At 36.0% G+C, this 17,263-nt stretch overlaps 1 protein-coding gene across 1 annotated transcript in view; it reads left to right on the top strand.

Annotated features, from left to right (window-relative positions):
• LOC120534588 (serine/threonine-protein phosphatase 6 regulatory ankyrin repeat subunit B-like) overlaps positions 1-17,263 on the top strand; it is a 78,548-nt gene that overhangs the window by 16,813 nt on the left and 44,472 nt on the right. The window contains exons 4-6 of the mRNA XM_039762179.1: positions 9,917-10,006; positions 14,400-14,519; positions 16,144-16,358. Coding sequence (XP_039618113.1) covers positions 9,917-10,006; positions 14,400-14,519; positions 16,144-16,358 — 425 coding nt within the window. The remainder of the gene's footprint in view (positions 1-9,916; positions 10,007-14,399; positions 14,520-16,143; positions 16,359-17,263) is intronic.

The raw sequence follows: 17,263 nt of genomic DNA, 5'->3' as shown, positions 1-17,263 counted from the left end.
TATTGAACATGCATGTGCACTCTCCTCTCTGCTCCTCTGTTTTCCTTTGTACATTATAATACATATAATTTAATTCAAATATGGTAATCCAGAACCAGAATCAGAATCACTTTTGTTCGCCAGTACTTACTGTACAGGAATTTGACTTGGTAGATTTGGAGCTGCTTATAACAGAACACAGCCTCAAAAACAAATAACATAAATAGCATAAGTTAAAAAGAAAAACTTCATAAAAGTTTTTAGAATAGTACAATTATAAAGGAGATGTGCAAATGATGATGTGCAAGTGAAAGTGTGAGTGTGTATGCTCATGCACACACATACATGTACATACACTCTACACACACATTCATACAGTAACTGAAAGAATGCATGAATATACAATGAAGTCAGGCTCAGTTACTGGATTGAGAGGACTATGTCTCTGGGAAAGAAACTGTTGAGGTGTCTGTTAGTTTTAATTGACCTGAAGCATTTACCAGAGAGGAGAGTTTATGGAATAAGTGATGAGCAGGGTGAAGTGAGTCTGTGGTGATCCTTTTGACATGTTTAGTGACATGAGATGTATACAGGTCTGGTATGATTAAAATGTAATCCAAGTATAAATCTACTTCAACTATAATTGTGCTTCAAGGTAATTTAACTAAAAATCTAAATCTTGCTGCTGGTTGTTGTCTATGTAGGGTATACATGTCTTTCATGCAAGATTTTTTTCCCATTTATTTTGGTTTTGCTCAACAACAGTCAGAGACATGCATAGTTTGTGTGAGTGTGAGCATGTGTGTGTGCGTGAATGTACCTTGTGATGGAATTGTGTCCAGAGCCCTCAGAATAGGCTCTAAACCTGCACAGCCCTGAATTCAATTCAAAGTTGAGAATGTTAGGTTTCATTATGCTATTTACAAATGACTGTTTTTACTATGTGAATGAAGAAAGAGTATTTCTGACCTATAATTTCCTATCTTCTTTTAATATCGCCAACTTCTTGTCATGCTTTACTAAGGCTCTTCAGTGAAAGCTCACCACAGAATCACTTTCATTATTTAATCTCCAGAGAGACATTGTCAATAGCATTCTAAAATGACGTGAGCAGTGACCAAAACAGAACAAACCCTCATTTATACATATATTGTACATCCAGACATGCCATTCCTTTTACTTATACCAGAAGATCACTATCCTTCTTACCAAGGAGCTGGATATCTACACTTTCCAGTAAACCTTGCCATTACAGTATCCACCGATAGTGATGAAAGGGTACAATTTATAGGTTTTTATCTACAGGCTTTTTGATTACTTGCAATAGAAATATGTTGTGTGTTGTGTTTATCCTATATTTTATGAACATATATTTGTTTTGGTTTCACTATTTTTTATTTGTTATTACAGACAGTACTGGTTTCTTGGGAATGCGGTTTCCTCCTAGATGTGATCCTTAAATTACCAGGTTAATAGTAATCATCTTGCACTTGTGTTCTTGAGGATACCTTATTTACAATTTCCATACCTAACTTTCAGTCTACAGGTATCTACTTTTGTAACTGAAAAACTACAGAAAGAAAGCATCCAGCCACATCAGTGTTGAGCAGAAAGTCTAAGAGGACTAGATCCTCTGTCTCAGCAATGGTGAAAATAGCTTGTGAAATTGTTTTTTTGTTCAAAACACTTATCCATTTAATAACCTTGAGTTTAAAAATAAGCTATTTTAAAGATTTCTTAGCCTTAACAGTAGGCTATCCCTAAATATGGAAAGAAAAGGGTTTTATTAAAAGAAACATAACATAATGGTACAGGTTATGAAAGACTGCATTATAAAACACTTATGGAAAATTAATAAACTTATAGCCATTTTGGACCTTGTGATGCTCAGGTTGCCCATAGCTGGCATCATTTCCTTGAACCAGGGACATCGACAGTCGTAAAACTTGGGATGACAATACATAACACATCAAGGGATGTTGCAAAAAGTTCTCAGTGCTTTTATTTAACAAAATGTTCAACCCTAAAGAACCCAATGTAGTCAATTATAAATAATCTAAGTGAATAAATGGATAAAAAACAGTGTTTTTTGTCGCACTGAAAATCCGTCAATAATCTATACTAATAAAAGGCAAAGCCCTCACTGACTCACTGACTGACTGATTCACTCATCACTAATTCTCCAACTTCCCGTGTAGGTAGAAGGCTGAAATTTGGCAGGCTCATTCCTTACAGCTTACTTACAAAAGTTAAGCAGGTTTCATTTCGAAATTCTACGCGTAATGGTCATAACTGGAACCTATTTTTCTCCATATACTGTAATGGACGTTAGCTCGATGGCCGTGGGGGCGGAGCTGCATGTGACATCATCACGCCTCCCACTTAATCACGTGAACTGACTGTGACCACACTATGTAGAAAAGAAGGAAGACCTCCCAAAGAGCGCTGAAGAAAAACGCCCAATACTTTATTCGGATCACTTTGTAACGGAGTTAAAATTGCTGTAGCGAGAAACTTTTAAGTGGCAGGTCTTAGCTAACATTAAATGAAACCGTGGACATCGCAACATCACACAAGAGAGCAGCTCACGTGAACTGACTGAACACAGTACGAGTGATCACTTCCATGCATCAAACCTGTTCAAAAAACGCATTACACAATTGACAAGGTAGGAAAAGAATATGCTCCGAGCTGAGCTCCACAACTAACGCGGTCTTGCGGAAGCAACTTTGTCACGCTGACACCAAATACTCACAGAAAAATCCACAAGTTAATACACACGCTGTCTCTAGAGTTTCTCCACACTCAATGTATTCCTTGCATCCCCGTTATACCCTCTGATCTCCCATTTCAATTCAGATGCCTCCAATTTTCAGTAAGGCTCTGCTTCGCGATGAGAAGTAATAAGTCTCAGGGACAGACCCTACAAAAGGTTGCCATTAATTTCAGGTAAGATTGCTTTTCTCCTGGACAACTATACGTTGCATTCTCAAGAGTGAGCTCGCGCAGCTTTGTCATATTACAACCAGAGTGCTGAACTGACAACGTGATATATAAAGAGAACTATAATAATCGTAATAAACGAACAATAAAACAGCGGAGAACCCGTGGATTAAATAAAAAGGCAGCATCCTTGGTAAAGCTAGGAAAAAGGATGGCTTTATGTAGTTCGTTTATAGAACAGCGGAGAAGCTATTTGAAGGCTGCTTCACAAAAAACCAGCGGAGCGCCTTATATGAGCAGGCAGTCAGCTAAAGAAGGGAATCGATAAATATCTATAATAGTAATAAACGAACAAAAAATAGCATAAAGCCGCGGATTAAATAAAGGAAATGGGTTCCTGAACAGTAAAGTAAGTCTCAAATAGCTACACAATAACTATAACAATCGTTATAAACGAACAATAAAACAGTACAGAACCGCGAGGCAAGGAGAAACGACGGCCTTATATGGCGTTCGTTTATACAGCAGCGGAGAAGCTGTGTAAAGGCAGCTACACAAAAAACCAGCAGAGCGCTACACTCTGAATGTATTCCCCGCATCACCGTTATACCCTCTGATCTCCCATTTCAATTGAAATGCCTCAAATTTCCAGTAAGGCTCTGCTTCACGATGACAGCTAATAAGTCTCAGGGAGAACTATAGTAATCGTAACAAACGAACAATAAAACAGCAGAGAACCCATGGATTAAATAAAAAGGCAGCATCCTTGGTAAAGCTAAGAAAATGGATGGCTTTATATGTCGTTCGTTTATAGAACAGCGGAGAAGCTATGTGAAGGCTGCTTCACAAAAAACCAGCGGAGCGCCTTATATGAGCAGGCAGTCAGCTAAAGAAGGGAGTCGATAAATATCTATAATCATAATAAACAAACAAAAAATAGCCTACAAGCCGCGGATTAAATAAAGGAAATGGGTTCCTGAACAGTAAAGTAAGTCTTGAATAGCTACACAATAACTATAACAATCATAATAAACGAACAATAAAACAGTACAAAACCGCAAGGCAAGGACAAATGACGGCCTTATATGGTGTTCGTTTATAAAGCAGCGGAGAAGCTGTGTAAAGGCAGCTACACAAAAAAACAGCAGAGCGCCACACTCTGAATGTATTCCTCGCATCACTGTTATACCCTCTGATCTCCCATTTCAATTCAGATGCCTCAGATTTCCAGTAAGGCTCTGCTTAGCGATGACAATTTTCTGGCACCCCCAGCAACAGCTGCTCGCATCCCAAGGGATATATATATATATATATATATATAGATCGATATAGATAGATAGATATATAGATAGATAGATATATAGATATAGATATATATATAGATATATATATATATATATAGATAGATATCTAGAGATATAGATATAGATTCTTCGTCGCTGCGAAGCGCGGGGATTTTGCTATATGCAGTATATATATATGTAGATATATATATATGTATGTATATATGCAGTATATATATGTATATATGTGTATATATATGCATATGTATATATATGTGTGTATATATATAGATCTGTGTATATATGTATATATATGTGTCTGTGTGTGTGTATATATATGTATATTTATCTGTATGTATGTATATATGTATATGTGTGTGTGTATGTATGTATGTATATGTATGTGTATATATATTGTGGAGCCAACTCGGACAAAGACAGGCGGACATGTTGTTTCTCAACCACCACACGTTTATTTACAATTATTTACACGGTCACACAGACCCAAATAATGGTCACTAAGACCCAAGTTAGTGCACAATACACCCCAATACTCTCAGTCCTGGCCACAATGCCTCTCTTCAGGCCGCCTCCACACCTCCTCTGTGCTTCCTGTTGCCTCCTCCCGACTCCAGCGCTGAATGAATGGAGACGGCCCCTTTTATACAGTCCCCGGATGAGCCCCAGGTTTTCCCGGGATTCCTCCCTTGGCCACGCCCCAGCGTGTCGGAAGTGCCGGCTGTCCTCCCGGCAGCTCTCTGGGTGCCGTCTCCCAAAGTCTTCCCCCCCGCACTTCCTGGTGTGGCAGAAGTGTTGGGCTCTCGGGATATTTAGGCATTGGGGCGCCGCCAACATAACCAGGACGGACGCCCCCTTGCGGTCTGGAGGAGGTACAAGCCCTCAATATATATATACATACACTTTTATCTCCTGCTTGCTAAGTCCATGAACTTAAAAGACACTTTGCAGTTTTTACATTCTGTACAGTTTTTGTAATTTACATGAGATGTATTAATTTTATATTAGAGTCAATATTCTGAAAAATATATAACTTCATTATGAAAGCACTAACTTGTAGTTAAATCATTCCTCATAAATTCTGTGTCTTTCCATTTGGTGCCATTACACACAGGAACGCAGTATAAGCTTATTTAATCAGCCAGGCGTGAATTATACAGTGTGTTCACTACAACAAGAATTTAAATCACATACTCACATGCAAAAAGAATATATTGACGCTGTAGAAACAGCCAAATGAATTTGTGACTTAGGCTACACAATAAGTCCATTTTGGTGAAACTTGGAAATTAAGAACTGTGAAATGGCTCATTCAAAACAGCAACAAGGTAGCTTCATGAAGAAAAGAAATAATTGTGCTTATTAGAAAGATGCTCATGAAGAAAGCTATTACAAAAAAAGTATTGTGTATAGAGCATTTACCAGTAAAATAAATCTGAAAAGGCAATTCATCATGTGCACGAATTGCTTTCTTTTATAATAATATACACATTACTATTATTTAAAGCAATACTCCACATATAAGAGATATTTTTGATATGTCACTTCCCTTGTCTTGTTTGTAGTTGTGGCTGAGAAAAATTTTTAGTCTCATATTTTATTTTCTCATACAATGTGCTTCAATATAGGCCAGCAGGTGTACAATACTGAAAAATAGCAAGTAATATTAAAACATCCATGAAACAATTACACGTTATTCATGTAACATAACCAACATGTCAGTTATTCAGATGTATTCTCACAACACCCAAAATGCATGCATTTTTTGATAAAATATTGTAAAGTAAATCAGAGTAATGCATTAATGTGACGCACATTCAGACAGGATCATCCTTTTGAATTGAAAGACCTTCTCTGTTTTCAAATAAAATTTGAAATCCTGACTTAAAAGGTTTCAAATTTGTATACTATATATTTTACATCTGGACACAACCATGAATGAATTTTACCTAAATGAGGTTGGAAACAATTAAGACAGTTCACTGAGTGTGACATTTCAAAACCAATCCAAAGTCTCATGAATGCAGAGCTAAAAGTAGGGATGCTGATTTAACCAGCAAAGGACAATGGCGCTGTTATCACCATCACCAGACTGACAGCAAGCCTGTGGTTATGATGGATAATCTGTCTATGGCTTGAAGTCTCCCAAAAATATAAAATATATTTGTGCCGTGTGTGCAGAGGACAGATCACATATCAGTCTTGTTTGCTTGTTGTGGTTGTCTTCTCTTTTTCTCTTTCTTTCTCTTACATGCAACTCATCTTGAACCTCAGATTCTTTCCAGTCTTAGTCACTACATAGATCTTTCTAACTCATTTTGATTTTAGAATGGAGGTATCATGTCTGGTCAAGGCTGTTCTTTAACTCTGTTCCATAGATGATGCACATTTTATTGCTAATAAGCTGTCTGCTGTTAATCCATTTTCATGGCTAAGGTGTTATTATGGATCACTGGCTGAAATCTGGGACTTTGAAACATACATCCAGCAATGCTGGATTTAAAAAGTAGTATTTTGCACATAAATGTCTTTCAAAAAAAAAAAATTATATTAACAGGTGAAAGTCAGACTCAAATGGTGCACTGTTAGAACTGAGTTTAGCAAAGTGGTCTTCAGTCCATAGCAATCTAAGTACCACTGAGCTAAAGTAATTTTTGTGCAGTTCATCTGTCTATTAATTTTCTGAATGCTTGAGGTCACGTTTGGCAAGAGGATCCTATGGTCAGTTCCAAAAGTATTTGAACAGTGACACAGTTTTCATAATTTTGGCTCTGTACACCACCACAATGGATTTGAAATTAAACAATCATTATGTGATTGAAGTGTAGACTTTCATCTTTAATCTAAGGGGTTTAATATGCGCCATTTAAGAATAACAGACATTTTTATACATGGCTCCCCTATTTTAAGCGGCTTAAAAGTATTTGGAAATTTGACTGACAAGCTGTTCCATAGCCAAGTGGGATAAGTTTTCTCATTATTTCATTAACTGTTACGCAGGTAAAAGGTGTAGAACTGATTACAAGTGTAAGTAGGGTAAAATGACACCTTTTATTGGCTAACTAAGTAGATTGCAAATGCAAGCTTTTGAGGCAGCTAAGGCCCCTTCATCAGGTAACCTTGACGGGGCCTTAGCTGCCTCGAAAGCTTGCATTTGCAATCTACTTAGTTAGCCAATAAAAGGTGTCATTTTATCCTACTTTCTCCTGTATCAGTCTATGGCTAACAAACGGTACAGCACTCTACTGCTATGATTACAAGTGTGGAATTTGCATTTGAAAGCTGTCACTGTTGAACACTCAATATGAGATCCAAACAGCTGTCCATGCAAGTAAAAACAGTCCATCATTAGGCTGATAAAACAAAACAAACTATTTAGAGCGACAGCAGAAATACAAGGAGTGGTCATATCAACCATCTGGCACATTCTTAAAAAGAAGGGACACACTGGTGTGCTCAGCAACTCCAGAAGATCTGAACCATAATGCAAGGCAGCTGTGCTGGCAAATTTAGAATTCTTTTCCTTGGTGAAGAAAAATCCCTTCACAATGTATAGCCCAACCAAGAACACTCTCCGGGAGGTAGACCTATCATTGACAAGGTCTGCAATCAAGGGAAGACTTCCTGAAAGTTAAGACACAAAATGCAAACCACTGGTAAATCTCAAGCAAGTAGGAAGGACAGGTTAGATATTGCCAGAAAACATTTTTAAAAGCCTGTCCAGTTCTGGAACAATTTTCTTTGACAAAGGAAACTAAGATCAATATATACCAGAATGTTGGAAAGAGAAGAGCATGGGGAAGAAAAGAAACAGCTTATGATCTGTTGAATTCCACATCATCTGTGAAACATGGTGGAGGAAGTTTTATGACATGATATTGCATGGCTGTGAATGGAAGTCAGTGAGTGTTAGTAGTGTTTATTGATGATATGACTGCTGGCAGAAGGAGCAGGGTTAGGGTTAGGGTTAGGGTCTGAAATGTATAGAGCTATACTATCTGCTCAGATTCAGCGAAATGCTACAAAACTTATATGACAACGCTTTACAGTACAGATGGACAATGAGCCAAAACATACTGTGAAAGCAAAATAAGTACATTTCAATGTAAAGTAGTGGAAGATTCTTCAAAGACCAAGTCAATCAACTGACCTTAACCCAATTGGATATGCATTTCACTTGCTGAAGACAAAATTGATGACAGAAAGTCCAATGAACAAACAGCACCTGAAGAATGAAGAAAGTATGGAAACTCAGCATTTGGACATGGCCATGCATTCCAGATTGACTTTAAATGATTTTCAATCAAATATTAAAAATGATTATTATATTTATGATCATTAGTTTGTCCAAATACTTTTGAGCCCCTGAAAATAAGGGGCAATGTATAAAAATGACTTGTTATTCTTAAACGGCTCATACTATATTTTTGGTAAACCCCTTAAATTAAAGTTGAAAGCCTAAACTTCAGTCACATGATGATTGCTTTATTTCAAATCCATTGTGGTGGCATATGGAACCAAAATTATGAAAATTGTGTCACTGTCCAAATACTTATGGACATAATTGTATATCAGTAACATTTGGCATGGAATTGGGTCAAGCCTTGAATGGCAATTGTTAGACTAGCTTAGCTTGTTAACCTCACATATGACTTCTTAGGGTATTGTCAGAAACTGTGGTATCTAAAGGTAACCCATGCCACGTGTACAAATTCCACAAAGGACTTCAGATCACCGATTAAATCGCATATTAGTCAACAGGATATGATTCATTGTGTCTGTCTACTGCCAATTGTGCTTTAAGCTCAAATAATAAATATTAGCAAAACCCAAGGGACTTGTCATTTTTCCAGCACTGAACTGTATTGTATCTTGTGGAAAATGACTCTGTGGCTGCTGTCACTTTTCTTACTACCAAGATATTGACATAAATTCACCAGACACTTTTTACGGAAGTACTATATGTCTTATTTTATCTATATCTCTGATTATCGTAATATAGAAAGTAAATTAAAAGGAAGAACAGGGCAAAGATTCTGTCTATTTTCAGAATCCTTTTTATCCAGTATAATGTCACAGGTAAGCAGAGCATCTCCCTAAAGCAATAAGCGCAATGCTGATTCTAACACTGAATGAAGTGTCGGCCCATCGACAGACACATTCACACAGACAAACACCAGGCAAATACAGTAGGTTTCAAACAGTTTTGCTGTTTATTTCACTATTTCTTGTTCTGTAATTGTGCTGATAAAAGAAGACGCTAATTTCCAATTGGCATTCACCTTTATTTTGAACACAAGAAGCATGCAACTGAAGTTTAATTTGCTTCCTTCCTTTTTACTTTTTCTTTCTACACAATTATACTAAAAAGGCACATTGATGTTGAGGAGGTAGACAACTTTTCATATCAGACTAACATCTTGTTCTCTCTCTATTTTAACCAGAGATAATTAATAAATTGGTTAACTAATTTGAGAAAATAACACTGGTGTTTGCAATCTTCACAGATGCTGGATTTAAAAGTACAAATATGTTTATGTTAGAAATGCTCCTCATGTACTATATTCAGATTTTTGCATTCTTGCATTTAAATTGTACCATTATGTGCATGCTGAATAACTTATGTTAAGGTGGGTGTTTACACTAAATATTCCATATTGTGCATCATTAATGTGGTCTTCATTCATTTTTAGAGACTCTTGGAACTTCAGACAAATGTAAACCTGTTGGACTATAAAGGAGCCACACCATTGCACAGAGCCAGAGATCCAGAAACCATGAAGGTAAAGCAATTTTTCTTACAGTCTATATTATAATTGTTAGTCTGTATGCTTCATATTGGATTTCACACCATTTTTCTTTTTAGAGTTTTTAGAAGGATTTCTTCTGAATGGTTTTCTCACGATTCATTATCTAGCTGTCTTATCAATCAATCTCTAGACTTTCTTTAACATTTTTTTGTGGTTTAGAGACCTAAACTGTAGACGATATGCCAACAAGGCCTCCACTTGAGTTGTGTTTCTTAAGTATGGCATCTCGTATACCTTTTTCATCTCTGTTGTACCCAGACTTGTTTTGTCAGTGATGAGTCCACACTGCAAAAAATGAAATCTAAGCAATTAAAAAGTATTTATATCATAATATTAAATCTTGTTTTCCTTATATTAAGAATTATTGACTTATCAAAAAATTTGTATTTATGATTATTTAGCTTACTTTAAGAAATCTTGCCAAATAAATTTTATTTACCACATAGGCAGATTTTTTATGTAAGAAAAGCAAAACAATTTCTATATAAAGTTTTTTTGTCTAGTTTTTGCATAAACATTTTTGCAGTGCTCAGTGACTCTTAATTCCTATCTGTTATATATACATTTAAGTTTTAAACCCCTCATGATGTAATTATACTGAATATTATTATTTCCTTTAATTTATTTACATTAAAAGCCATCAGCTATATATATATATATATATATATATCCAAGTTAGAATTCTGTCAAGATTTATCTATCCATTTTTGTTTGTATGATTGATTCGGTTGACATTTATTTGCTGTTGGTACGTAGGGAGCAGGGTGGGGGTGGTCGAGTAGTGGGTTAACTGCTTCATATTGTGACTAATTTCTATGATTCTTTTCATCTTGTATTTTTCAACAAAAAAATCAATCTTGAAAAAAGAATATTTGAAAATGGCATGACTAGAAAGTAGTTACTCAGAGACACATAATAAGAATTTTTCCTTAAATTTGCTGTTCAGTGGCTGGCAAATGCATGACATTAAAAGAAAAGAGGTTAAAGGGAAAACAGCAGAGACAAAAACGAAGATCAATATCACTCTGGAAGTTTTCTTTGTATAGCATAAAGGCCCAGCCATTCAAAATTGCCAGCAGTCCCTCAAGTGCAGCATGCTTTTCATTGCCTGACTCAATTGATTGTCAGTTACTTGTTAAGAACTGTCAGCATGTTCTGTTTTTGAGGTCTGACTTGTACTAAAACTGTACTTACAATAAATGAATTACAGTTCTTTGGCTTATAATGAAAGTGAAAAATGTGCAGTCAAAGTCAGAGCCTTAGTTAAGAGCATTTGCACTAAAAAGAGAAAAGCTTTTTTTTCTTTTTAGTTAAGTGTACTTTTGAAATGCACAGGTTTATGCTTTATTTTATCTTACCGCTCCTATTACAACAACTAATTTTGAAATATGTATTTTGTACCAGGAAGTGACCTATTGAGAAAGTGGCATCAGACCTCAAAACAGGGGGTTCTGTGCTGCATGCAGAGTGAGGCCTAAAATTTGAAATAAACCCCCAAGAAACTACATATTTCTGGTGGAGATCACTTGCACCGTAGAAAGTAGACTTATAATGTCCATAAGACATCTTCACCCCCTTTAACGGTTTTAAATTTTATTATCATACAGCTTTTTTTTGGCATTTTTGAGCGCAATTAACAGAAAAAGACTAAATAATGTCAAAATGAAAACAGATCTCAGCAAAGTGATGTAAATGAATTAAAAACACCCATCCATCCATTTTCCCAACATGCTTATCCTGAACAGGGCTATGAAGAAGCTGTAGCTTTAAAACACAAAATATTTGTTCACCTAAGTATTCACCCCCTTTAATATGACACATCTAAATCATCACTTGTGCAGCCAATTGGGTTAAGAAGTCACATCATAGTCCAATGGAGATAACCTGTTGGGGTTTCAGTTTATTGCAGCCTAAATTCACCTTATCTGGAAGGCCCAGCTTGTTGTGGTGAATCAGCATAGTGGCATAGCCTATACAATGCAGACAGAAGAACACTCCAAGCAACTCTTTGAAAAGGTGGTTGAAAGGCACAAGTCAGGGGATGGAGACAAGACAATATCCAAGTCACTGAATATCCCTTGGAGTTCAGTTAAATCGATTATTAAGAAATGCAAAGAGTATGGCACCTATGAATCTGCATAGCGGAAACTCAACATTAACACCTGATGGAGAAACCTGTGCAAACTCTAAATTAGTTACAAACTACAGCGGTTTAGATTGCAGAAACTTATTATATAATAACTGTTGTCCAGGTACTTTACCATTTGCAGCTTTATGGGAGAATCACAAAGAGAAAGTTACTGTTAAAAACAGGCATGCAGACACACAAATGCCTACATGCTGTAGGTTTGCCAGGAGGCACCTGGGAGATTCTGAAGTCAGATGAAAGAATGTTTCAAGGTCTGATAAGCTTTTTGGCCTTCAGATTAAGGACCATGTTTGGCATAAGCCAAAAGCTGCACATTATCAAAAACACACTATCTACACCATGAAACAGGTCCTGGAAGGCATCTGAGGGTAAAGAGTAAAATGAATATAGGAAGATACGGGGAAATACTGGAGATAAACCTATTGCAGTCTGCAAAACCCTGTGCTTTCAGAGAAGAAGTGTTTTCCAGCAAGGCAACAACCTCAAAAATAAAGCCAAAGCTACACAGGGATAGCCCAAAAACAACAATGTTAATGTCCTGGAATTGTCAAGTCAGAGTCCAGATGTCAATCCAATTTAGAATTTGTGGCTAGACTTAAAAAATGCTGTTCAATTCACAATCTCTAAGCAATCTTACAGAACTTGAGCAGTTTTGCCAAACAGGGGACTTTGGCAGTGTCTAGATGAGCAAAACCGATAGAGATCTTTGCTCACAGACTGTCATGGCTGCCAAAAGTGCATCTACTAAATACTAAAATGAAGGTGGTGAATAATTCTGTGACCGATGTTTTATTTTGCAGGCATTTGTTTTAACATTGATATTAGATTTTTCTTTTTTTTTCTGTTGATCATTGTCAAAAAGCCAAATTAAAACCACTGATTCAAAGTTGAATAACAGTAGCAATTGAAAACTTCCAAGGGATGAATTGCACTGTAGCACTGTAACGTAAGTGAAGCTATAGGGTGTTGTTTTTTTGCCTAAACTCACTAAGTGATGTCATAATATAAGTACTTTATGTCAAAGATCTTTCTGTGATTAGTTAATAAATGAAAATCCTCATTTTTTTTAAAGTTGATAGAAATTCACAAGGTGACTTGTTTGAGATCACCCTGTGTGGCAGTGTGGAAATGACCCTACAGCTTTATTTGAAACAAGATGGGATATTTAACTCTACACCACTGATCATTACACATCCAGGAGAAAGTAGGGTTAAATGACACCTTTTATTGGCTAACTAAATACGTAGATTATAAATGCAGTCTATTTAGTAGATTACAAATGCAGTCTATTTAGTAAGCCAATAAAAGGTGTCATTTCAACCTACTTTCTCCTGTATCAATCTATGGCTAACACGGTACAACACTCTACTACATTATACATCCAGAAATTAGACAGGTATGAAAAGCCATATTTAATCATTTATTAAATACAAGTATACCAACATTTGAAACCCAAAAGGCAGAAAAGTCCTCAATGAGAGGTCAGGGCAAAGGCTGTTATCTTTGGAGGCAATATGATTGGGAATGTGGGCTGCAAGCAGTTATTAGCTTGATAAACATTTGTCACTAGAACACAGCTCTATCACTAGATCCTGTAAATCAAAGTGCTATAGGACGATATCTGTGTCATTCCTGTCCACATTGTTTGTTAATTGTATATAGTTTTTTTTCATGCTCATTGAGAAGAAAACGCTGTGTGTTCTAATACATAGAAAACTAAAGGAGGGCTGCACAGGGATATGGCAGCTGGAATAGCTGCCTCAGAGATTTCAGGTAACACATACTGGATTTTGGCATTTCTTTAAAATTCATTCATTGATTAATTTTCTGTCCCACTCATCTAGTTCAGGATCACAGGAGCCAGTGCTTATTCTGGCAGCATTAGGAGCAAAGTGGGAAACAGCCTTGGAGACAGTCTATCACATTAGTCTATCACAAGTGCAATCAAATAGAAACTGATGCTAACTCTTACTGGGCCAGTTTGAGTCATCAATTAACCTAACATGCTTCTCTTTGAAATGTGAAAAGAAAGTGGAAATAAAAGAAGAAGAAAAAAAAACAAAATTCATGCACACATGTTGAACAAGCAAATTCCAGACTGTGAGGTAACAATGCTAACCAATGCACCACCATACTACCCATATCAGACATATTAAGGCAATATCTGAAAAACAAAAATGTTTAATCCTAAAGTTAATTCAGATTTAATGCTGTCAGGTTCTTTTAGATCATGGAGCAGAAGTAAACTGCAGAGATGCAGATGGCAATACTCCAGTCCACGTTATATGCTACGGGGAGGCTCAAAAGCCCACACAACTTGATTGTTTAAAACTTTTGGTATGTATAATGTCTTCAACCTTCTCTATATACATTTCTTATAATTTTAAAGTAAGTTCAATCAAATTATTCTTTTCTCAAATTATGTTCTTTATTTTGTAATTAATAATTATCAAAATAAACCTTTTCTGTACATTTTATTTAATATAACACATCCATTTTCCTTTATCTAGGCATGATTTTTACAGTATAACCAGAAGTATCATTTGCTACAAAATCTAAACTTTATGCAACATAAACTTTTTTCTTTAATACCTTATTTATTTAAAAATACTTCAAACTTTTTATTGCTTAGATAAATCCAAGAACAAAATGTAATCTGTGCCCTGCTCTCCCATGTGAAAATCACCAATTGATCTACAGATCCGTCTTTTGTTTCGGATCAATGCTGAATTTTTACTTTACTGGTAATGCTTTTACTGTAAATGAATACCATCAATTGAACCAGAATGATGGATAGAGATAGGAAGAGAAATACAGAGACTATTGAATGATTCAGATACAGTAAATAGATGTTATATATTGCAGTATATATTAGATAGATAACTTTGACTTTCGACTGATGCTGTTGAATTAATCACAGCTGCTACAGAAATCACAAGCAGTTTAACATTATGCATGACTAGAGCTTGATCTTAAGATGCTTTTGCAGAGAGACCACTACCACTGGTAAAACTATTGAAGTAGCACTGTCATAACCAATAAGCATTATGCCCAATATGGAATACCCTGTAAGTATAATACCTACCCAATCCATTATATGGATTATATATGGCTTCCTAATTACAGTATCTTTGGAATGAAAAGTGGACCTGAGGATTGTCTACCCTTTTAAATTGGAAATGGGTCTTAGGATACTTCAGACTGCTTGCTGGAGATAGTGATTTTTTCCATATCTATCTATCTATCTATCTATCTATCTATCTATCTATCTATCTATCTATCTATCTATCTATCTATCTATCTATCTAAATGTCCCAATCAGACATAGGGTGATGGGAAAGTTGGAGGAAGGGTAAGAAGTTCAATTGTGGTGCAGTGGTTAAGATTTTGGACTTCAAATACTGTGGTTGCGGGGTTCAGATCCCACCACTGACACTGTGTGACCCTGAGCAAGTCACTTCACTTGCCTGTGCTCCAATTGGGAAAATAAAAGAAATGTAACCAATTGTATCTCAAATGTTGCAAGTCGTTTTAGATAAAGGCTTCAGCCAAATAAATACATGTAATTGGTTTATTAGTTGGGTAAGTCCTCTGTGCTCCAACTAGATAGACGTAGTACAAATCCTGTGCCAGTTATGCCCGCTGGGGTAGGTAGGCTTTTGTCTTTCTTTATTTATTTCATACTATCCTTGCTTTTTCTATTATATTCATTTATTAATTAAACAGTTTTTTTTTATATCCTTGTTCTCATTCGCATTTTTTGGTTTTGGAGATGCCTACTGGTCACAATTGTCTTTGACAGATGTACAATACTAAATACATTTGCAACACTAGTGTTTATTGTACAAATCACCCCTCAGATGCTGTAATACTGCAAAATGCAGATGCAATACTGTGGTTTTTGATCATTTGACAGGTAAGGAACCTACCCTTAATGTTGCTCATGTTCCTTTCTTTTAAGCTGTCCACTGGAGTTAAGATAGAAAAATCAAATAACAAAGGTCTTCTTCCAATCCACTGTGCGGTAATGCAAGGACGACAAGATGCCATTGATCTTCTTCTTCAGTGTGACATTGATGGACAGCTCAGAAGAAAACTAGAGTGCATGTCAAAAACAGATTCCCCAAGCCTCCTTTACTTGGCAGTTGCGAATGGACATTTAACATGTGCAGACTGGTGAGACTGACTTTTTATACAGGGTAACAGATTTTAAATTACTATGCAGTCTTTACTGGTATCTTTATGAAAAAAAAAATCTCTTATTGAAAATCAATGAAAAAAATGCCATACATAAAGTGTAAACCTGCACAGAAATGTTTTATATTATTGATTTCATATTGGATGTTTTTAATACCTTCATTTTAAATACCTCTATGTATCTTTCTTTAACATTATTTTCGATAAAGGCTGCTAAGCCTTTCATGTTAATGTCCCGTTTATCTATTTATCTGTTTTCTGCCCTTATTTATTCAGTACACAATTATTTAGAGCCATATCACATCTAAACAGCATCAGTCTTAAGGGCACACACACCTTAACCAGGACATCAGTTCTCCACAGAGGCATACACACCCACACTTTCATACAGTAAGTACTGGGCCAGTTTAGCATCATGTCAATAGACAGTGGCAGGACACCAGAATCCCCCAAAATGCACATGGCCAGGAGGAGAACCTATAAACTTCACAAAGAAAGTACTTCAGCCCAGAATCACAACTGGTTCAAAATGCTGTGATGCAGCAACATTAATTGATTAATTGATTGCCATGTTACCCCCATTTATGTTCAATTTTCAAGTATAAATTGTCTTCAACTATGCATCTTTTAATTAATACAGTTAAATCAATGTAAAGATATTCATCATTTTGAAGTGTTTTGAGCAACTTTAGCATTAACAATGTACCTTAATCAAGCCACAAGTGTTTCATCAGAACTTTCTTCACACTGGAAATTCACAAGGTATTAATGAGTATTTTATATTTTCAACAAATGGGCAATAGAAACTTCACTTACCAGTTTTGTCACAAACTCGGTGGGTAGTTGTTCAGATTCTGTTCTGTCAGAGGTTTCCTACAGCATTA

The sequence above is a fragment of the Polypterus senegalus genome, chromosome 8, assembly GCF_016835505.1.
Source record: "Polypterus senegalus isolate Bchr_013 chromosome 8, ASM1683550v1, whole genome shotgun sequence".
In the NCBI taxonomy this organism is placed as follows: domain Eukaryota; kingdom Metazoa; phylum Chordata; class Cladistia; order Polypteriformes; family Polypteridae; genus Polypterus; species Polypterus senegalus.
The sequence above is the reverse complement of the archived record's forward strand: the minus strand, read 5'-3'. Positions and strand labels throughout refer to the sequence as shown.